Below are 21873 nucleotides of genomic sequence, written 5' to 3'. Positions count from 1 at the left end.
CCGCGGGGGAGCTGTTACCAAACACCGACCACCAATATCGACACCGGAATTTTAGAGCACCAGCTACGCCCCGAGTTGACGAAGCGACTGTACAGGAAGCAAGCTGTACCCATCGCATACTTCTCAGGAGACGAACCAGACGTTACCCACAGGCGTTGCTGATGCAAGCTGCCGCGCCTGCTCATCTCGAACCGCGACCGCCCTCCCTTCTCTTCTCCGCAACGGCGGCGACAACGAGTCGAACAATCTTGGACGAGATGGCAACAAGAAGACGGTTCGCACAACTTCATCGCGCATGATAGGCCAGCTCACGAGACAAGAGTGGTGACTCCATGACAAGAAAACATTTCAGCTTCGACACAGGAAGGCGTCGCAACAGGCCAACGAGAAGTAGCATGGAAAGCGGCTGCGGAAAATAACGCGACGGCAGCATGAAGACGCCACTTCAATGCCCATTGAAAAGAGATCCAGAGAGCAGGACGGGCACAGGCGATACCAGGACACCATGTAGGCGAACCAGGGCGGAGAAGAGCCACGTAAACCTGGGGGTCTATTAGTAGGTGGTCACAAAGGACGAAGTTTGGAAAATCACGTTAGAATCATGGCAATGGTATAAAAGACAACAGGTCGCAGTCAACACGCTGTGCGACAGAACACGCATCAGCGGACGCGGTAGTCGAGGTCCAGAAGGAATTGGTGTATGGCAAGCATACAAAGAAGCCCGTGGTTTGTGAGTTGTACCTCGAACATACCCCAAGATACACACTGCTACATCGCCCGCAGAGCGTATAACCTAAGGGTAAGTTTCGATATCAGGATCACGACACGTTGAAAACGAGCTTGTTCGCACTGTCGGGTGCCACAATACCGTGGGAGAGACCTGAGAATGTATCAGTTGACGTCAATGAGTGCAAAATTTCACAGATCAATAGCAAGGCAATGAGGTAAGGTGTTGGTATAGGAAAAATGGAGGTCCTATGCAGCTGGGCAACATTGAACCCTCCGCCTTGGTCTGTGCACGCTAGCATGGTCATCTCCGTCGCCGGCCATGATCGCTCCCAGTCATCTCCTGCAACCTTGTCAATTACACACCGCTTTCCATGCGCGAAATCGACAATACATTGTGATATGCTATGACCAAGAGGTCCCATGCCAACATAACCTCCTCGCAAGCAGAGCCTCCAGAGCAGCAGACATCCTACGATGGGGAGCGTTGCGGAAGCCACGAGGACGGGGACGGCTCGTCGCTTAAGAAGCCGCGATCCTTCATGGCGACCTTGGTGTGTGGTCAAGAGATAACATACACTGCTTTGCTGACTAGAGAAGGCTTGCGACATCTGCAGATCGAGGAAGACGCGTTGTGATGAAGATCGGCCAAGATGCGGCTACTGTAGGAATATGAACCTGGAGTGCACGTATCAGGCACCACGCAGTACGAAAAAAGATCAGTCATTGACTTTGGCAATCAATGCAATCCGAAGACTGGAAGCAAAGATCGAAGACCTGACAACGGCGATCAATACGCCCAAGCCGTCGTCTACATTACCACTTTCGCCGGCAGGGCCTATCAACGACCATCAATCACCCCACACCATCTTCTCACAACCGAGTCCAGGATATCACGTCTCAACGATACCCTCTCACCACTCCCATAATGGCAGGCTAAGCATACACGAGTTCGCAATGTCGCCACAAGTCGTGGGATCTCCCGCCAAAAGTCCTTTCCCAGTGATGGAAGTTCAAGGCGCCGTAAATCTTTCCTTCAGTCAACATCGTGTCGCGCTCTGGCCGGCCATACAGCAAATACTCCCTAGCGAATTTGTCTCTGTCCGAGCCGAGCTTCCGGAGGACTATATAGTCGATATTGAGAATCGGCGAGCGCAGCTGCCGATACACATCGATCGGCCCTACGGCACTGTCCCTGAGAGCTGGCTGATGAGTCTCCCGCAATCGGCGGTCAAAGGACTTGCAGACGCGTATTTTGCCGTCTTCCATCGTAACACGCCAATCCTAGACAAGTATCATTTCTTCTCAAGCACACTAGGCACGGCTATGGAAAACGAGTTCGGGTACGACGTTGAGTCTGCGCTGGTACTTAACGTGCTTGCGCTAGGCTGCTTAGCTGTCAAGGCTCACGAGGAAGGCGATTTTCCACTTCCCTCGCGCCACTCTTCAGCCAGACGTGGCTTCGTACACCCGGATTGGTACGAACTCATTGCAGATGATCCACCGGGGCTCAAATTCTTCAACGAAGCAAGGCATCGTTTCGGCTTCCTCATGTGCGATAACGACGTTCAAGCAGGTCAGTTCTACATGCTTTCGACTCTGTACTATGCTCAGATTCTCCGGCCTCTCGATTCTTGGACCACCGTGAATAGGGCGGCCCTCTGTTGCGCTAGCATTCTCACCCGCACGGGAGCGATCAACTATGACACATGGGAGGGCGATATGCTATCACGACTGTTTTGGTGTACTCTGATGTACGAAACAGTCATCACACAGGAACTGGACCTACTTCCGCATAGCGGCCTATTGGACTATGAGCCAGATACGCCTCTACCGAAGTTTACCCAATGCCCACGGCCAAAGACGTCCATATCGGGATTGCTTACCGATGAAGAAGACTCCCTTTTCAACTTTCACTTCCTCGCTCAGGCGGCCCACCGCATCATCCTGACGCGCGTGAAGCAGAGCCTGTATACCTTTGCGGAGAAAGACGGCTACCCCAGCGCCAGTCTGACAGCCGAAATGCATCACCAACTCGAGCAGTGGCGCGCAAACCTCCCACCATCCCTCCAATTCTCCGACACCGACAACGCAAGTGACTCACCCAGCCCTGCACACGTCATCGCGAAGGCCATGCTGCGAAGCCGCTACCTCGTCGCAAAGTTCCATATCGGCCGTCCGTTCCTCTACAAAGCGCTGCATGCACCAGCGTACACCAGTGATGCAGAGTACAACGAGGTGCGCGAGGGTCTTCGCGGTGGCATGTACTGGCCAACTACCATGGGTCTTTGCACGCAAATGTTGTCAGCTCTACCAATCAAGTTTGGATGGTGTTGTCAGTGCTTTGGGCAGGTGCTATTGTTTCACGCCGTAGCGCAGTCGCCAGACCCAAGATTACGAGGAACGCTGCCGGAAGGATGGCACGAATGGGTAGGTATCATGATGACCCTGATCGAGAGTTGTGCGAGAAGCAGTCCTGGTATTGCAAGGGACTACGAGCTATTGCGCTTGTTGGACGCCTAGCGCCCGAAGTGTGGTCTGAAGACACTCGCGAAACTCTACAGATTGCTGCTGTAACGTCAGTGTAGTCCGTAGGTATACAGCCAACATAGTCAAATTCACAACGAGTTCGCATGAGACCCTGCGTCACGCTGCCAGACGTAACACGGTACCACAGATACTCGACCCAGGCTTTCGTCGGCCGTCGCTGTCGCATTGGGGTACTCAATGCACGACTAATTCTGTGTTTCAGCAAAAATCAATTGCGAGAAGGACGAGACGAAGGAAGACACGATGAGCCTTGCTTGTGGTTTCCAGGATGCTCATGTCTTATGTTCCGACTGATGCTGATGTTTCAGCACCGCCGCACCCTCGTCGATCCTGCCATCTACAGCCGAGTACGAGAGGCTTGCGTGTACAAAGTGGCTACTAAGCTGACTATCGTAAAGGCGCATGCGGCACCGGCTCGTTGGTCTAGCCTAGTGCAAGACACATTGCGCACAAGAACCAAGTTGTAAATACATAGCATTCCCCATCTTTGCATCTCAAATACCCTCATCGCAATCCCACACGCGTCGACGGGTGGAATCGCACAGCCACAGGTCGCGCATCCCAGATCTCGGCGTTTCAGCCTTCCAGTCCTCTCCCGGCGCGGCAGCTAAGCCCAATCAGACGGTAGTGGCCCCTGCATTGCTTAGGGATGGAAGCAAGGATCTACCGACTGACACAACTGCCACTAAACTGGGGGCGTGTCGGCCGCCTCCTTTGAGGCAGAGGGACACTTTGCTTGTCATCCTGCCTTTCTTACCACTCCTTTTTGGCACCCGGCGCAGCGCTTCTTCGGTTCCCGCATACATTGTCATCTTTTGCGTGCACCACCTTCTTTCCGTGGTGTGCACTACGCGACGCACGCTTCATTGTTGAGATTCGGCATCTGGGGAGATTATTGGATTGGACTGGACCGGACTGGATTTGGATGCAAAAGAGCGACGGTCTGGATACTCGACTTCCACGCACAGGCGAACTGGATCGCATCATAGGCCTCTGAACCCCAGAGGGCGAACCGCGACCATGGCCGACTACTCATACCAATCGCTGGCCAACATGGGGCCACAAGGGAGATGGCGGCGTGTGTTGTTGATTGCCATAATACCCATGGCATTGGCTCTGATTTACTTCAGCTCTCCCTCATACGTACCGAGCAGCCTTCGGTCACAGTACGTGTCGCGATTCTTGATTATTAGCAACAATTGACGAGGCGCAGATTCCCGCATACGCAAAATATTTCCCTCCCCAAAGACGACATTTCGATGGCGACGATAATAAAAGCACTCTACGGCCCGATATTACATCCGATCGATGCTGCGAACTTTACCGACGAGGACGGAGATATATACAGACTAGCAGGGGAACCGAAATTCAAGAGCAAGTTGGGCAAAAAGGTGCTTATACTGGATATCGACAGTCGGCCGTTGACGGAAAAGGGCCAGCTCATGGACCCGCAATTGAAGTGGAAGGGCATGCGCTCGTTGAGTGCGGGTATGCTCGGACATTACATGTTTGGTACGTTTCCGACCATACAAGGGCGACACACGAATGGCCCTTCGGCACGTGGAGTGGACAACGAGCGACTCGGCTAACATCTTACAGCGCAAATACACGGCTACGATTACAAGTTCATCCGCGCACCCGATTACGCCGACCGGTGGGGCACCTGGGTCAAGGTCCCCATGATGAAGGAGGCGCTCAAGACCCACGAATACATCGTCTTCATGGACTCGGATGTCATGTTCCACTACCCCCATCTGCCTCTGGAATGGCTGCTCAACTACTGGAACATGACCGACGATACTCTCGCCATGATGTCCATTGACCCGAACGAACCGCAGAACTACGATGCGAAGGGCAACCGATACTTGAACACTGGTTTCGTGATCGCACGACAGAGCAAGAGGACACAGGAGATGTACAAGGCCTGGGCGGAATGCCCTTCTGAGACCAAGTACAAGGGCTGCGCGCACTGGAAGACAGACTGGGCACACGAACAGGCTGCTTTTGGAAACTACCTGCGCTACGACTACGACCGACCAGACGATATCCGCGTTCTGCCCTGCGTCGAAGCCAACGGTGCACCCGAGGCAGCGAACCGAGGCGGTTGCAAGGGTGTCTTTGTACGACATTTCTGGGTTGATAAGGGACTGGTGGCCAAGAACCTGGCGGATAGCGTCATGCAGTACTTCCTACCGCGATTACACGAGGCGTACCTGGGCTCAGCGAGCGAGCACATTGTAGACGCAAAGGGCTTCAAGCTCGAGGGCGCGGAGCTCATTGAGATGACCGAAGAGGAGAAGGCAGCGGCCAAGAAAGGACAGGGCAAGAACCAGAAAGATGAAGGGTGGTAGGACGACTCTGAATTTCGCAACGGCCTTTGACCCTCACCTCGCGCACGCGCATCGCGGTCTTTTTCACCAATCTTGCGCCATCTATCGCACGACCTTTCTATAACCATCATATACGCCGCTGCTGTCTCATGGCAGTATCTTTCTGTCGGCGTCTACAGGCGTCTCACATCTTATCGTCACGTGTTTGCACAGCGATTTTTCAAGCATGTTACATCATTATATTAGACTTGGGTGAGATGGGCATCAAAGACGGCTTTCCTTGATCATGTATGAGAATTCTGAGGCAAGAATAGCCTCTTGGAATACCACCTCTTTTCACGTTGTTGATTGCTTCAAGCAGATCTATTGGTGATGCGCAGGTACGTGAACGCCTGCTATTCTCTAATTCGCACTGTAGATACCTTGTCGCCCAATCCGGCTTGAAAGCTTTCAAATGTTGCTTATATTGAACGGGTGGCTCCTTCCTCCTCGGTGCAATGGCGCGCACGACAACCCCGGGAACCCCAAAAGCTGAGACGATACTTGTGGCCGTGATTGAGTTGAAAGACTTCATTAACGAAAGGTGACTGGCTGGGAAGAAGCAGACGTTTCTTTCCTCGATACAGATTTCGAGAATATTGTTGTTGTAGTATGCGATCCGGGCCAGTCGGTACAGCTCCTTATTCCGCACCGCGTTGAGAGGTTCCATATGTTTGCGGAAGATGAAAATGTAGCTACTATCTGGCACGGGGCGTTCAGAGATGTTACTAATGATGAAGTATAGGACATGCATTTTCAGCTCCTCAGGAAGGCGTTGCCAGTGGCCGAACGATGGAGACACTGTTACTGTTGTGACGAGGTCTTGATCTTACTGCGTCATTATTTGCACATGACGATGTTGAAACTGATTATAGCTCAAGGTCACTGAGCATATCTTAGATGAGCAAACTTCTTGTTATGATATATGTCAACAAGGCAAACACTCTGCCGGAATAGCATCTCCCAGTAATTCCAGGTATCCGCTCAAACTTCATGCTCAATGTCAGCGACCCTTGGCACCCTATGTAGCCGCAAGCCACAGAAGCTGGCGACAAGCTCGATCTATGCCCAGTCAGTATACACTACAGGACATAGGCTGGCAGCTGTCTTACGCATTGCTGGATCGTCTCAACATCTTCCCTACTAACGCCAATGCGCCTTGTTCCGCGCAAATGCCAGGCGGTCTCTCTGGGCAGATTCTGAATCATGATGCCGCTGAGTACAGTGAGCTCAGTCTCGACGTCGTTGAGGATGCTGTGGTCAGATAGATAGAGGCCGTAGGTGATCTGCTTGCTCGTCCAATCTATACTGCGTTAGCTCAGGATCAGGAAGCGGCCAGGGGCTACGTGCCGAAATCCTTCTGTGATGCCAACACATTATCGATGCCCTCCTGGTTGTGTTGGTACAGGCGACCTTGCCATGCTGCACCGCGTTTCGAGTTTGCTTCGTCACACTGCCATCCCTCTCTGCTTGTTGTCAGCTTCCGCAATCGCCCGCTAACGACGCAAGACTCCATACCTGGAGAATGTATAATCCTTGTCCTCTGGCCTCGTAATGGCATCGATATCGAAGATGGCTTCCAGCGGCTTGCATACGCCCACAATGACGATGAGCTTGAACAGCGTCTCTCGTATCCTTCGCATCAATGCCTGGCGCTGTTCAGGTGTTTGGTATTCAGGTCGCTTGATGAGTTCCTTGTAGAGCAGAGGCGCGAAGCCCGGCTGCCCGCCACCTACCATCGCCGCGAGCTACAATGGCTTAGTCAGTGTTCACACATGTATATGCAAGACATGCCATACCAGAAGAACATACCACTTGTCATCTCCAAGTGACTGCGATGGAAACTTCTCCTCTATAGCCTTGAACAAGGCTAGAGCTTCGTCATCGTTTGGGTCGCGTGGGATCGGGATAGTACTGGTTGACATGATGTTGCTTATCCTATCAAGGAGGAAGTCGAAGTAGCAGAGCAATATTGCGCCTTGCGGAATGGTTGCTGACTGTCGTCATTGGGTGTTCCGATGGTCGGGATGGACAAGTAGGACCGATCGCGACTGCGACGCGTCTTCGGAGGGGCGCGTCGCGCTAAAGCGGGGTAAACCTCCACCCATCACCACGCTCCACGGGGAGATGCGTCTTTCCCCGGAGGCAGCTTTTTCTTTCAAGCCACCCACATACACGCGAGAACGAGGCTGTAATATGCGAATATCAAACTGGGGTGGTATGCTCGTTTTGGATAAAACATGAACACAAGCGCTTCGTGCTATCACCTTCCTAACAACAGGCCCAAGACTGTCGTAATCACAGGCGGCGCAAACGGCATCGGCGCCAAAACAGCCCGTACCTACCATGGCCATGGCTGCAATATCATCATAGCTGATCTCCCTTCCTCAAGTGACGCTGCCGATGCCCTCATCGCGTCTCTCACAGAGCCATCACGGGCCCGGTATTACCGCACCAACGTCACAAGTTGGCACGATATACAAGCTCTCTTTCGAGAGACGAAAAAGACGTTCGGTCAAATCGATATCGTTGTTGCGAATGCAGGGACGATGGAGAGTAAGGGTTTCTTTGACTTCGAAGAGGACGAACATGGGGAGTTAATGGAGGCAACTGAAGCTGGCAGGATCATTGATGTTAATTTGAAGGGCACTATGAACAGTGAGTTAAAGTTTCTCACTGAGTTTCTACTGGTCTATTTTCTAACATTGGATAGCACTTCGAATGGCTATGCACTCCATGAAGTCAAACCCACCGGACTCGGACGGTGCACGAGGCTCTATTGTACTCATCGCCTCAACGTCCGGATACTTTGGCGGGACTGGAGTAGTCTCATACATCTCTTCCAAGCATGGCGTAGTGGGCTTGTCACGAGCCTCACAATCCGTTGCCCGACAGCTAGGCGTCCGAGTCAATGTCGTTGCACCCTTCTTTACCCCTACGCATATTACCTCGGGATACGCTGAGAAGTGGAAAGAGCGCGGCCTACCAGCGAACACAAGCGAGGACGTCGCTAATGCCATCGTGTCTACAAGTGTGGACTCTGCAAGACAGGGTCACAGTATGATGGTGAGTTGTGATGACTCGATTTGTAGCTAAGAAGTAGTGCTGATCAATTCACAGGTTGCAGGCAACCTGGTAAGAGAGATTGAAGAGCCAAGAACGGCATCAACGAGAGATTGGCTCGGAGAAGAGATATCTGAAATCATGACGAAAGGTGGCAAGTTTTTCAACGATCTGGGCGGTTACACGCTGCCGCAAGCACGATCTTGAGAGCTCTTGCGGGCTTGTTTCATAGCCCATGAGCCAGACAGGGAATACGTGGCTGCGTGGCTGCGTGGCCAGCGAGAGATAGGTTTCTCAGGCCCGGTGCACGCTGTAGCTCCAACTTAAGGCGCACTTCAGTCAAGCTTATAACCAAGTAAATGAGAGAGCCAAAGATAATTTTTGTACCAAAGTCGGAAGTGAGGCAATATCGTGTTTTCCTTGGTATACCTACTTACTGCCCTCGGTAAGCAGCTGCTAAGCTTGATGGAATCTATACCAACTCATTGGGTTCGTGATGAGAGTCACTGAATTGTCTAGCACAGGAACGCTCAAGTGATCTATAACGACTTTGAATAGCTCTAGTTAGATGTTTGATACCTCATATCTGGTTTCATGCTCCATAGCCCTGCAGCCAAACTATCGAAGTGTCGTCACCCGCATCACTCCAGGAATCGCCCCATTCAGTAGCAACAACAAGTAGTCTGGCTGACCAGTACCATTAACTTGATCTCGTCAGGTAGAGCGAGGAGAGAGGGGCGTGAAGTGGTAGCCTTGGTCATTGCCTCGGTCGGTAGTGTGACGAGACTGGAGCGCTGGGCTTTGATGTCTGCTCGCTCCATATCATCGGCGTATGGCTCATTGGTACTTAGCAATTCGAGATTAGATTAGATGATTCCGCTAGTCATTGGCGAAGAAAAGAAGAAACGCACGGAGTAGCCAGTCTCTTATTAAGGGCGGCTGAGGAGCGTGTAAATAGCAGTGATACTGAAGAGTACATTGCCGAATCAATTTGGCGGATCGTAGCTGCACAGTGGTTTAGGCTCCCGTGCTGACCATTACTTACTAGCTTATAGCACCTGAACAAAGAGACACTGAGGCAGACGTTCATCTAAAACAGTTCTAGCGTAGCAGTGAATGCGATGCGCGACCAATACCGCCTAGGCCGTTGCTGCGAATGTCTTTGACCCGTGATGGTGCGATAATTTTACGGATGTATGGTCGCCTTTGATCGCGTCGGTTATGTCGCGGAATTTGCGCTTTGAATGACCGAACTGCCATTGGGCGATGTGTAGGAGTAATAGACTTCACGAGGCGATCACAGGGTTCATTTTCGTCTTAGTAATCCTCGAGCGAGCTTTGGCCGGTGACGTTTTCTACAACCCTCGGCAACACCCACCCTCTACATTCTGTCCAAACACCAATTGAAGCCTCACGACAGACCATCTGCACCATGGCGTCCTCAAGATTAGTTGCTCGCTCATCGCGCGCTCTCCTCTCCCTCCCGCGCACCCAATGCCGCACGTTCAGCATCTCCACTATCCGTAGCAATGAGTTTGAAGCTCTCAACAAGCGCACAAACGACACTTCCGAGACGTACCGCAAATACCAGATCGAGAGACCTTTGAACCCTCACCTGACCAACACCACATCTACCATTGCCAACGAGATGCCTTCAATTGGCAACGACGCAGCCCCGCCCGAGTTGATCACCAACGCCGACGCCAAATTTACACCTAAAGATTCTGTGCCTGAAAATACCGAGCGCATGACAGGCGGTACACAGGGCAGCAAGGACCAAGACGTCAGCGGAGCGAACAGCGAATTGGGTGTTGGCGAGATGGAGGGCGCCAAGTTCAAGGTCGAACCTATCCGCAGGACTGGCGAGGACGCGAACACCATGCGTGCGAGGTTATTATGTCCGTTCCTACACTGCCCATTCCCTATTCCCTATGAGATACACGGTTTGGTCACCAGGACGAAACATGGCTAACGAACAATCAGATCAGAGCCGCAAGAGGGGAACCCTAGAAAGTGATCTCCTCCTCAGCACCTTCGCCGACGCTCACCTAAGCACCATGTCTCCTTCTCTGATGCAGCAATACGACACCTTCCTCGACGAGAACGACTGGGATATTTACTACTGGGCGACTCAAGAACCCACACCTACGTCTCGCGAGACAGCCGAGGGCGGTGGCGCTGCAATGTCTAACCCCAATGCACAGGGTATGGACGCGACGGCACAGACGAAGCTGCCTGAGAAGGACGAGCGCAAGAGACAACCTGGCGAGGGCGAATGGGCGCAGACTGTTGGAACTTTCAAGCCTGCGTATAGACCCGTGCCTAGCAGGTGGAAGGGCAGCGAGATCCTCAGCTTGCTCCGGAAGCACGTCAATGAGCGCAAAGCAGGAGGTGTCATCGAAGGCGAGGGCACAACAAAACAGGAAGGAAAGGGTCTTGGTATGATGCCTGAGATCAAGAACTTCGACCAGTAAACCAGAAATCGCGCCTTTGTCACCACATCCTGTAGGTTTGCTGTATAAATAATGCCCATAACTGCCCCTCTTCTTTCTCTCCTGCATTTGCTTGGTCTGTTTCACCCACAGGCCGTTCGCGCATTTCTTCCGAGACCCTTGTCACTGCGTGCTACTCCTCAGTATGAACACACTCACCCAGACAAAACACCATCTCTGGGACCTCATCCTAACATAACAAGCCCAGTCAGGCACTCATAAGCTACTTGTTCCGGAACTCATTCCTCCGCCCACTCCCACGTGTTCCGCGGCATACCAGGCTAGATTTCCACCGGAGCTTTACCCCGGTCCAACTTCCCCACACGGCAAAGCTCACCTCGGTAGTTCATATGTTTCGAAACTGCGCTTTGTATACTATCCCCAGCTGTTATTGGAGGAAGTACTGTTGTTCATGCATTTTGTTTAGTGTTCTGGTGTCACGCTCGAATGCACCCGACTAACGGTGTAAATTGGAGGGGATGCGTTGCCACATGTAGAGATTTGTCCGTACTTTTAAAACGTGGTTGATCAGTAACAGGTTATGTGATGTTCTATGGTATATAGCTGCTGTATCCTTGGAAAGGTAAGGGGCATCTATCTTGGTATCGATCACACTCCCTCACAATGCGGTTCACATCCCTCCTCCTCTTCGCCAGCACGGCACTTGCAGCGCTCCCCTACAAAGGCGCAGACTGGTCCTCCCTCCTCATCGAAGAAGCAGCCGGTAAAAAGTACAAAAACGCTGCCGGCACTGTCCAACCCCTTGAAACCATCCTCAAGAACAGCGGCGTAAACACCGTGCGCCAACGAATCTGGGTGAACCCGTCCGACGGAAACTACAACCTAGACTACAACATCAAACTCGCGAAGCGCGCCAAAGCAGCCGGTCTAGGCATCTATCTCGACTTCCACTACAGCGACAACTGGGCGGACCCAGGCAAACAAGTCGTGCCCGCAGCGTGGAAATCGCTGAATCGCGAGGCCCTCGTCAAGCAAGTCTACGACTACACAAAGAACGCACTCAACACCTTCGCTACCAACGGCATCGCCCTCAACCTCGTCAGCATTGGCAATGAAATCACGCCCGGCCTCTTGTTCCCCATCGGCCAACTCTCCGGCACCGATGGGCCGAAGAACGTCGCCGCTCTGCTCAAATCCGCATCCAAAGCTATCAAAGAATCCAACATGAGCCCCAAACCCAAGATCATGATTCATCTAGACAACGGCTGGAAATGGGATACGCAACAGTGGTGGTACGACACCGTGCTGGGCTCAGGTGGCGGGCTATCGGCTGCAGACTACGATGTCCAGGGCGTGTCTTACTATCCATTTTACAACAGCGCTGCTACGCTGTCTGCGCTCAGCACGAGCTTGAATAATATGGCGAAGAAGTACGGTAAGGAGGTTATGGTTGTGGAGACCAACTGGCCGAGTTATTGCCCCAACCCGTCAAACGCTTTCCCTGCGGACGTGAAGAGTATTCCAATTAGTGTGGATGGGCAGACGCAGTGGATGAAAGAGGTTGCGAAGCGTGTGGCTGCTGTACCGAATGGCAAGGGTACTGGGTTGTTTTACTGGGAGCCGGCTTGGATCGCGAACCCTGGGCTGGGCAGCAGCTGTGGGTGGAATTTGATGGTTGGTGACGATGGCAAGGTCATGAGTAGCTTGGCTGTGTTTGGTAGCATCTGAGCGACATGGTCCTCCCTTCAAAGCTGTAAATATTGCGTACGTTGGCACTCCAAAGACACTATGTTTGGGACGTTATGACGGCCCCCACCTGCACGTGCATATGACATCAGCCCACCTGTGAATGTAAATGTACATACAATACGTAAACTCAAAAGACGCAGTGGAGATGGTAGTGACGAGGTCAGAACATAGTTCATGGTCGGAGCCATCTTTGATGTTTGGGTGGTTTCATTGAGTACATAGCAGTAAAGCAGTGCAGACTCCTTTCCCTCCCTTGTCAAAAAAGCAGCCCAGTCCATTCCGAATGTGCAAAGGAAGATGTGTCAGGGTTCGTCATGGCATCATATCCTTCCGCTAAATGCCTTTTCGTAACCTCATTGCGCCCGTAGCAAAGTATCAACCTACTGCTCCTCAGAGTAGCCCTCACCAGCAGCTGGCTGGGCCTCGCCCTCGCCCTGCTCTGCCTGCCTGGCCTGCTCCGCAGCTTGCTGAGCAGCAATGGCCTTGGCACCGTAGTCTTGCGACATGGGCTGGACAACGGGCTGCTCTTCCTTGGGCTCGATGATGGTAACAGAGTCGGGAAGAGTCTTGGATGGGCCGGCCTTGCCCTCGGGGTCGGAGCCGCGCATGATCTTAACCTTGATACCGAGCACACCCTGGCGGAGCAGGACGTGGCGAGTGGCGTGGTCGATGAAGTCCTTGGCAGGCTGACCGGAGTGGATCATGAAACCGTCCTAGATAACGTCAGTATGCCATTGCGATGCGCCGAACGTGTGTATACATACGGTGAACTTCATGCTCTTGGCACGGGCGGCCCTGAGCTTTCCGGAGACAACGACCTCGCAACCCTTGGCGCCAGACTCCATGATGAACCTCAGCACACCGTAGCAAGCCCTTCGGACGGCCAAACCATTGAGAAGCTTGTATCGGAGGGACTCGCACTGGGCGACGGCGGAGAGACCACGGTTCTGGACCTTGGCGGCGTAGAGGGAGACGGAGTTCTCGGGGAACTTGAAGCGCTTCTGGATGAGCGAGGTGAGCTCACGGATGCGGCGACCCTGCTCTCCGAGAACCTCCTGGGTGTGTGTGGCGCGGATGATGATATCGGTGACGGTGGGGGTGACGCGGACCTCGACGCCGGAGTAGCCCTCCTCGGCCAGCTCGCGCTGGAAGAACTCGTTCAGCTCGGCGTAGAAAACACCGTCTGTGAGGGGTCATGTTAGCGACCGTTCTGTGTGCGCAATGTCCCGCAATTCTCGCATTCAACATCCTGAATTCCGCAGGCTCTTTGCCACGCAGCAACGCCATTGATCGCCGTATCCTTCTATTCTCCGTCTACTGCTTGTGGGAAGGGTATATCGTACCAGCTACGAACTTTCTCCTCTTGGAGCTGCAGGCCGTCAGTACTCATTCCAGTTGCGCGTCTTGGAGGCGTCCGGATAAACTCACATGGTGGTTTGAGTGGTGGCCATTTTGTCGAACTTTGGAAGGGCGTATCTGAACTCCGGGCGTGGGTGTTCAGAAAAGTCGAGCCGTTGTTGAAGTCGTAGTTGATGGACTTGGGAATCACAATATTAAGCGAGTGGTGTGGACTGGAGCTCGGACCACCTCCACCACCGACACTGATTAGACAGCCCCTCCTCCTACCACCACGTTCAAGGGTGAACACGGCGAAGCCTACATTGTCTATTTCGCATTCATTCATCATGTAAACTGCAGTGTAATTTTTATGTTTCTTCCTTGTAGGAGACAGTGCTGATAGAGTCTTACGGTCATGAAATGTCAAAGCACGTAGCTCAGGTAGGTCTGATGCAAAAGATGATGTTTGATGCCCGCGTACAGGAGCTTGCATGCGCCAACCAACGCCAATATCATGCTCAATATATACAGTATTCCTCAACCACCTTGTTGCCATTTCTCTCGACAGGCTAAAGATGCTCGATCGGACCCTCAGGTAGCAGAGGCTCAGCCTTCCTCTCAACACACGCCTTTAGCGGTGGGCGAATGAGGTCGTTGAACAAGAACGTGCCGTACACCAACAAAGCGAAACCCGCAACCTGGAGCCACTTGAATGTCTCCCAGCCAAGGCCAAGCGACACAATCCAGATGAAGAGGGTGCGGCAAGTATCGATGGTCGACCGCGAAGTAGCCGAGACGGTGCGAGTCACGGATAGACCGAAGAAGTTGAAGCCACTGTGGCGTGTTAGTAAGGGATAGAGTTGAGAGAGGAGGCTGGAAGACGTACCCAATGCTGATCATAATCAGCACCGAGGATACTGCGATAGCGCGGTAGTGCGTCATCTGGTACAATCCCTCTCTCGCGTTGAAGTATCCAGTCCCGATTGCGAAGTGTAGGACGATCATACCAATGAGCGTTACCAAGAAGCCGAACACACCTTCCCAGCCGACAACCTTGATCGGCTCCATGGCGTACTTCTCCATAATCCTCTCTTCAAGCACGAACTGCGTCGCGGTGAATATCTGCGCACCAGCAATGAGTAGTACACCAATGATGGTCTTGGCAGCTTGAGTAGTGGCAGCTTGCGCACCAACAGAGCCAGTAGCCTCATCGTGAATGGATTGGTGACCGGGCGATGCTTTGTCGTCTTTGGTGATAGCTCCAGCGAGACCGACAACCGCAACACCAGTGACGACAACAAAGAGCGAAAACCACTTGTAGAGCCCAAGATGGCGCTTGAGGAACCAGACGCTGAACAGACCGACGAAGAGCACCAGTGCGCCTCTAGTCATCTGGTAGATACTGGCTGCGACAAATAGCAGACCAACGTTCATGAGTGTTGTTCCGGCAATGTCGCAGCATGCTGGGAGCGCCAACAAGAAGATGCTACGTCCCTCGAGTGGTATCCTACCTTCATCATCGGGATGCGCAGGCTTCAGCGGGTTGGCAACAGCGCCGGTCTCGCTATCATCCGAGCCTGGTGTAGCAGCGCCGTCGTTATCCGGAATGGCCTCGTAGCCTGCCTTCGCGCTCGCATACCGCTGGTAGAGGGTGAATATGCCGATGACGAGCCAGCAGCCCATCTCACCCACGAACATCTGGAGGGTCTGGAGTACGGGCTGTTCGAAGGGCTGGCGGTATTCCGGCGAGGGGGAGTCGCAGTTGTCGACGCATTGCATGTCCTGATCGCGCGCAGTCAGTACCAGACTTCGAGGCGGCTGTGTGAGAAAGTTCACATACTTGGTACTTGGTTAACAGTGTGTTACACACACCTGTCAGCAGCATCATGGCCACCAGGAATGGCACTGCAGCTTTGACCGCCATGGTGGTGATGAGTCGAGCTCCCGGAGCTCAGCGACGCTTATCGCACGCGGTGTCGCAAGTGATGGGTTGTAGGCAAAGAAGTGTCCAGATGGAACTCAAGAGAGAGACGGAGGTAGAACAGAGTATAGATAGATGCAGCGACAGCAAGGTACTAGGCAGCTCTGAGCTGCGACCCGTGATGACTGGTGTCGAGTGAGGCGCGTGAGGCTATGTGACGGGTGATGTAGCAGCTGCGCTGCCTCGGCGATAAGAGATGGCGCTAACGCCTGGCCGCCGCGTTCTCGACGATCCCTGGACGGAAACATCCTTGCAGCTGCGTCTTGCAACTTGCACCTCATACAAGAAAAAAGCTAAACTGAACTGGTCTGGAGCCTACATCGACATTGAGTCACCTACTTTGCATGTTTCCATGTTGATGTAGGCTCCAGGCTGGTTCGAGTCCGCGTTGATCCTCCCAACCTGTTTCACACTGGTTCGGATGATGGCGACGCGTGACCATGTCAGTCACGCCCGTGCCTGAGGAGCTTATCCGCTATTGGATCAATGCGCGGCTCGCGTGTGTTCCTTTTTGAAGACGCAAACATGGATTCAAAGGGTATCTAAATCTATCCAAAAGCTCGCGCTTATTGCGAAAATGACGAAGTCGTCGTGTTCGGCTCAAAAGAAGGACGCCTTTTCAGCCGCCTGAACTTCATGCCAGCCCTACAAGAACCACCTAAACTCTGGGTTCTTAGGTCCATCTCTCAGCTTTTCGGTCGACACATCCCTAGCAGTGTGGTTGACGCCCTGCTTCGCGTTCCTCCTTTTATTGTCTACAACCATATAAGCACCTAGCAGTGCGGCACACAAACATCCAGTCGCGCCAAAAGCCGCAGTGGTGGCCAGCGCGGGAATGTACTCGGGCGCATCCTGTGGCCTAAAGATGTTGGAGCTGACCACACCCATCAAGTTCGCCAGCGGCACACCAACGGAAGTAAGAGTGACACGTCGATTCTCATCGGCGACATTGTTGTTGTACCATGTTGAGAGGAGGACAGAAGGTGCGGATGTCCCCCATGTCATCATGAAGCAGGCGAAGTATGCGACGGTGAGGGAGTGCTCCACGTCGATGGTGGCATAGATGATGAAACCAATGAACGTGAGCAGGAAGCCGAGGGCGATGAAAGGGAAGCGGAGACGTGTGTGATCAGAGGCAAAGGCCAAGATGAGAAGTACAATAGCTCCGACGATGTTGGGCGCAACCGTGTAGAGGTTCGTCTTAATCTTGTCGTAGCCAAGTCGCGCCACAATTTGTGGCAGGAAAAGTGACACGGACTGGAGTGGTACACCCAGACAAACCTCAATAGCGAGGAAGCCATAGGTCGAGGTCTCCTTGAAGATCCCAAGCGCGTCCTTTAGATCAAACTTTTGGTCGACCACTGATGAGGAGTCAATCTGGATACGGGTAAACGCGAGCTGCTTTTCCGATTCGTTGAGGAACTTGGCTTCGAATGAGTTCTTGGGGAGGTACCAGTAGGCGAAGAATGAGAAGCAGACTGTAAGTGCTCCCTCAATGATGAACAGATAACGCCACGAGTCGAGCTTCGATTCGATCTGGAATACACCAAAAGCAAGAAGCCCCGAGAATGCGTTCGCGATGTTAGAGGCGGCATAGAACAAGGCCAATCTTCTTGCAAGCTCGCCTCGGCGGTAGAAGGTAGTCAAGTAGTAGATGACAAGCGGGAAGAAGGCGGATTCAGCCATACCTGTATAATGTTAGTCATGTAACTAACCGAGATTTCGATTCAGAGACTCACCCAAGAACCATCTCAAAGCCATCATCCCACTCCAGTTCTGTACACTAGAAGCAAGCAGGGTTGCGCTACCGAAACAAAACATCATGATCGGCAGCACGCGATGCGGGCCATATTTCTTTCCCAGCATACCAATCGGCGGCGCAAAAATAACGTACGGTACGTAGAAGATACTCAGCATGATGTTGTACTGATTTCCAACGAAGCCAAGGTCCTTGTCCATGTTGTCCGTCTTTGCGTTGCCCAAGTTGCCCTTGTCGAGCGCGTTGAAGAGGTACATGACTGCCAGCATAGGCAGTATCCGGAGGTCAAACTTCCATGTTAGGGCCTTCTCATGTTCATAAGTGGGTAGGTGTTCGGTCGTGCCTTCGACTGGGACGGGCGCATTGGCATCTTTGGAGGAAGAGAGAGATGCCGTGACCTCAAGGCCATCCTTCGCAAGCTCGGGATCTTTGTTCGTCGACATACTGACAAGCCGAGATTCGAGGAAGCGTTGAGATATCGTTGATGCTTGACCAAGTCCTAGCTTGGAGCGACGCGATCGAGCTGCGCTTCTTGGGCTGTCGTGAAGGAAGGTGCAATGCAACTCAACGTCGAACGAACCAACTGCGTCCACAAACTTAAGTACGATCACCGCCAGCTAGCCTCTCCGATTATAAAATCTGCAAGAAATGCACCCATCCCGTGGAGTTACATGCGGCCTGAGGCCAAGCGCTGACGCAGCCGTTTATCCAGGCGTCGCACGGTGGTAGCGAGTGCAAGGTAACATTTCTCCGCTGTCTATCTCACGTCGCGCATGGTCCTCCTGATAAACTCCCTGCTCTTTCTGACCAATACCGATTATTTCGCCTCGTGTCGGGGCATATGCCCGGGGTTTGAGTGGTTCGGCAGCGATGCCTGTATGGAGGGATCAGCATGGAGGATTGGAGGGGTTCATCCGAGATACCAGATACGGCATGATAAGAAAAGGCCCGTCACCATGCGGTATCGGAAGGATGCGCGAAAGTTGAATTTGACATCAAACATGCGATAATATATCGGTGTACCTCTCGTATTAAGCTTTTCCGTACATGTAGGATTATCATGACGTCGGGTAATGGTTTTGTCGTGTTTTCGTCTGCTGCTAGCACCAGCGGAGTTGAAGTGAACTTTGGGATCGTTCCCCGCAATTAGCTGTGGTCTGTCATCCCCACTTCTATTTGAGCACAAGCGATCATGTTTCCCATAATATGGTTGATGTCATAGCGTACTCAGAAGGTACTTGCTGTTTCTATGAACATGTAAGATGTCTATCTTATTCGGTGCACAAATATTTCTTTAAAACTGGCTGCGGCAAACCTGTCAAATACTAAAGTGTAAACTATCACAAACGACAAGAGACAACAAAACTTAGATCACCCTAATGGTGCTAGGCTGGGATTGGAGGTACATCTCTGCTTCTTCTTGGATGTCGAAATGGCCAATGCCGATTCTTTCGAAAGCCGGAATCTTGTTATCAGTAGGGCACTTGTCGTCGGTAGTACTGTGTTCAGCCGAACGAAGATCCAGAAAGATGGTGGCATTATCGCCGCCGAGATCGATCAGAGCCAATTCGAGAAGCTCCACTTCCATGGCCCGGTCAGCCGTAATATCGAAATTCTTCGCCCATTCTACAGTAGTATAACTCGCACTCATGGTACCATCCCGCGATGCAACTTTCAGAATAGTTTTGGAAGGTTTCTCATCTGTGAAACCAATGTGAGCTTTTGCACGTCTCGCGGATATGATCAATGTTCCAGCGAGAACTTCTCCAGTCAGATCCAAGCCCTTTAGAGTGATGGTAACAGACATAACTTGAGCCAATCCTCTACTATGCGTTCCATGCTGCTGAAATGTAATGGATCTTTGCCGTGAAGCCCACGACCAGCTAGGGGATGGATATACGTGAACTTTTAGAGTATTGCGAGTTTGAGAGTACGATTGCAGATCATCGAAGATGGTATCTTCCCATAACCCAGCAGCGTAAGAGCCGCTTCGCATAAATTGCATCTGCTTAGCAATCCCCTGCAATGCGGGCAAGGTATCAGTGTGAAATGTGAGGTTGAGCGTTGAGCAATAGCTCACGATTTCGTACCACTTTTTGGCCATCGAGCCGACTGTCTGGCTTGATGTAGGCGTATGTGGAATTTCCATCGAAAGGAACCCCGTAAGCCTACTTTTGCTAAGACCATACCACGATTGCGAGCTGCTCACGCCACATTCGCACGACCCTTTTCCGATGCACTCACAGAACAACTCTTCGTCGGCGAAGTGTACTACTCTTGGGGACAGTAGACGTTCCTGGAACGCCCAAGCCCTACTGAGCAGTGGAAGCTTTGCGTCGCCGAATGTTCGATGCTGCAATAACTTCTGACTATGCAGAGCAAAGGGTTCTACGCTCTCATGGCGTATCTTACCTATAGTATTGGCCGTGTTGCAGTCTGGGTCCGTATAGAAGCCACCATTGCAGTTAGCGGATGTCGTTGCTGCAAGCGTAATGAAACAGTTTGAATAGACGGAAGCCATTTTGCTGCCCTCATGTCGCCAGTCATCAAGATCGTCTTGCAATATGCACAATGAATCTATCCATAGGTATTCCAGCCCAAGAAGCCAGGTCAGATCGACACCATCCTTGAAAGTTCGAGGCAAGGAATTCCAGTCGATGTTGTCATGGAACCGCAGTTCGGTCGCGCGGGTCGTCTGCAAAGCGACCGAACCTCCCCAGCAGTGACTGAGACAGACATAACGTCCTCGCTCGTTCGAAGATGGCGTGTACAATCGAAGCTTCTGGTGCCCAATTATTTGCAACAACCGCGTCGGAAGCGGTTTCGGATCCGATGCGTAGCCACAGGTCATACTCCCATGATTTGTACTACAATGCTCCAGCCATCGTGTGATTTGACCCGCAGACAACGTTGCATCAGAGTTCGCGCGCTCGGTTCGTCTTGGTTTTTTTAGACGGCTATGGGCAGGTACTGTCTGTTATGTTTAGCACATACTAAACCGCTTCCATTACAAGACGACCCACTTTCGAGGATGAAGAGATCAACCTCCTCTGTTGTACCCTCATGGCTCACGCTTTCAAATCGAAGTTTGAGGGTACTGTCTTCTTCAACAAAGAGATGGACATTATCGTCCGTTCTGAGATTCATCCCGTACTCCCGCAGAACACAAGTCACTACTGAACATGATTGGCAGCCCGAGCGTGAAACGGCATTCGTTGCATGAAAGCTCATATCTAGGCCGTTGCTTGTCACAACCAAGTTTTTGCACACGGCGCGTTCACGCAATATGTTCTTTGGGACGCTTGCAAGAAGCACAGCAATGGCGGAGTCCACGGATGGGGTCCAAGCGGATGCGAGAATTGTCGCCGCTTGGGGCAGGGCCCAAATCGACCGACGAGTGTTCTTCGGCTTGAGGCCCATCTTGTCAGCCTGGATTCGAAGTACCTCGGGCTCTTTTAGGATGGATTAGGCAGGTTGGTTTGTGTTCATCATTCATCACATTGTATAGAATAGCGGGGTCAGTCGCCCCGAATGTCTCAGCCACACACTTCACGACCAGTCAGATCGCACGTGACATCTGAATTTCGAGATGGCAAAACATGATGCCGCCGTACTCATAGGGCCCTTTGCCTTTAGCGTGAGGCGAGTTACCAAGGTATGGTGGCTGGGCAAATCACTGACCAAGACCCATTCAGATCAAATCCGCAGCGCCGCCTTGGCTGTTGAATACGGAATGGGGTTATGCGGGTGGTTATCAACGCAGGGTAGCACGATACGTTATCGAAGGGCCCACAACCAAGCCTCTTTCGACATGACCGCACGACAACTTCCTGGATGCGGCAGCTTGACATGGGCCGTGTCTTGTGCGTCGATCACCATGATAGT

General features: G+C 52.3%; 9 protein-coding genes across 9 annotated transcripts; 5 read left to right on the top strand and 4 right to left on the bottom strand.

Annotated features, from left to right (window-relative positions):
- Positions 1 to 960: 960 nt before the first annotated feature.
- Positions 961 to 3531, top strand: BKA58DRAFT_127456 (C6 zinc finger domain-containing protein). The gene has a single exon (XM_046164317.1). It carries the CDS (start codon positions 1399 to 1401, stop codon positions 3247 to 3249), a length of 1851 nt encoding a protein of 616 aa, XP_046027711.1. The 5' UTR covers positions 961 to 1398; the 3' UTR covers positions 3250 to 3531.
- Positions 3532 to 4192: 661 nt separating this feature from the next.
- On the top strand, positions 4193 to 5749 carry BKA58DRAFT_127520 (uncharacterized protein). The gene is made up of 3 exons (XM_046164319.1): positions 4193 to 4442; positions 4490 to 4788; positions 4876 to 5749. The coding sequence occupies exons 1-3, from the start codon at positions 4297 to 4299 to the stop codon at positions 5625 to 5627; spliced, it is 1197 nt and encodes a 398-aa protein (XP_046027710.1). The 5' UTR covers positions 4193 to 4296; the 3' UTR covers positions 5628 to 5749.
- A 765-nt stretch (positions 5750 to 6514) lies between these two features.
- On the bottom strand, positions 6515 to 7675 carry BKA58DRAFT_127458 (uncharacterized protein). The gene is made up of 5 exons (XM_046164318.1): positions 7445 to 7675; positions 7164 to 7393; positions 6996 to 7111; positions 6758 to 6948; positions 6515 to 6707 (listed from the first exon to the last, which is right to left on the bottom strand). The coding sequence occupies exons 1-5, from the start codon at positions 7568 to 7570 to the stop codon at positions 6630 to 6632; spliced, it is 741 nt and encodes a 246-aa protein (XP_046027709.1). The 5' UTR covers positions 7571 to 7675; the 3' UTR covers positions 6515 to 6629.
- Positions 7676 to 7885: 210 nt separating this feature from the next.
- Positions 7886 to 8915, top strand: BKA58DRAFT_399904 (uncharacterized protein; the record flags this gene model as incomplete). Its single annotated transcript, XM_046171569.1, has 3 exons — positions 7886 to 8303; positions 8359 to 8711; positions 8766 to 8915. 3 exons carry the CDS (start codon positions 7886 to 7888, stop codon positions 8913 to 8915), a joined length of 921 nt encoding a protein of 306 aa, XP_046027708.1.
- Positions 8916 to 9969: 1054 nt separating this feature from the next.
- On the top strand, positions 9970 to 11264 carry BKA58DRAFT_380374 (Flavinator of succinate dehydrogenase-domain-containing protein). The gene is made up of 2 exons (XM_046169900.1): positions 9970 to 10606; positions 10692 to 11264. Exons 1-2 carry the CDS (start codon positions 10141 to 10143, stop codon positions 11180 to 11182), a joined length of 957 nt encoding a protein of 318 aa, XP_046027707.1. The 5' UTR covers positions 9970 to 10140; the 3' UTR covers positions 11183 to 11264.
- Positions 11265 to 11503: 239 nt separating this feature from the next.
- BKA58DRAFT_127374 (family 53 glycosyl hydrolase) lies at positions 11504 to 13100 on the top strand. The gene has a single exon (XM_046164316.1). The coding sequence runs from the start codon at positions 11825 to 11827 to the stop codon at positions 12887 to 12889; it is 1065 nt and encodes a 354-aa protein (XP_046027706.1). The 5' UTR covers positions 11504 to 11824; the 3' UTR covers positions 12890 to 13100.
- A 190-nt stretch (positions 13101 to 13290) lies between these two features.
- Positions 13291 to 14361, bottom strand: BKA58DRAFT_409992 (ribosomal protein S3; the record flags this gene model as incomplete). Its single annotated transcript, XM_046172185.1, has 4 exons — positions 13291 to 13623; positions 13675 to 14093; positions 14254 to 14279; positions 14339 to 14361. 4 exons carry the CDS (start codon positions 14359 to 14361, stop codon positions 13291 to 13293), a joined length of 801 nt encoding a protein of 266 aa, XP_046027705.1.
- Positions 14362 to 14817: 456 nt separating this feature from the next.
- Positions 14818 to 18431, bottom strand: BKA58DRAFT_311145 (major facilitator superfamily domain-containing protein; the record flags this gene model as incomplete). The annotated part of the gene is made up of 6 exons (XM_046167323.1): positions 14818 to 15082; positions 15135 to 16030; positions 16089 to 16198; positions 16315 to 16505; positions 16885 to 17917; positions 17969 to 18431. 6 exons carry the CDS (start codon positions 18429 to 18431, stop codon positions 14818 to 14820), a joined length of 2958 nt encoding a protein of 985 aa, XP_046027704.1.
- A 537-nt stretch (positions 18432 to 18968) lies between these two features.
- Positions 18969 to 21138, bottom strand: BKA58DRAFT_380367 (heterokaryon incompatibility protein-domain-containing protein). The gene has a single exon (XM_046169899.1). It carries the CDS (start codon positions 20837 to 20839, stop codon positions 19355 to 19357), a length of 1485 nt encoding a protein of 494 aa, XP_046027703.1. The 5' UTR covers positions 20840 to 21138; the 3' UTR covers positions 18969 to 19354.
- Positions 21139 to 21873: the final 735 nt, after the last annotated feature.

Source organism: Alternaria rosae (genome assembly GCF_020736505.1).
Source record: "Alternaria rosae strain MPI-PUGE-AT-0040 chromosome Unknown BKA58scaffold_3, whole genome shotgun sequence".
Taxonomy (NCBI): Eukaryota; Fungi; Ascomycota; class Dothideomycetes; order Pleosporales; family Pleosporaceae; genus Alternaria; species Alternaria rosae.
The sequence above is the reverse complement of the archived record's forward strand: the minus strand, read 5'-3'. Positions and strand labels throughout refer to the sequence as shown.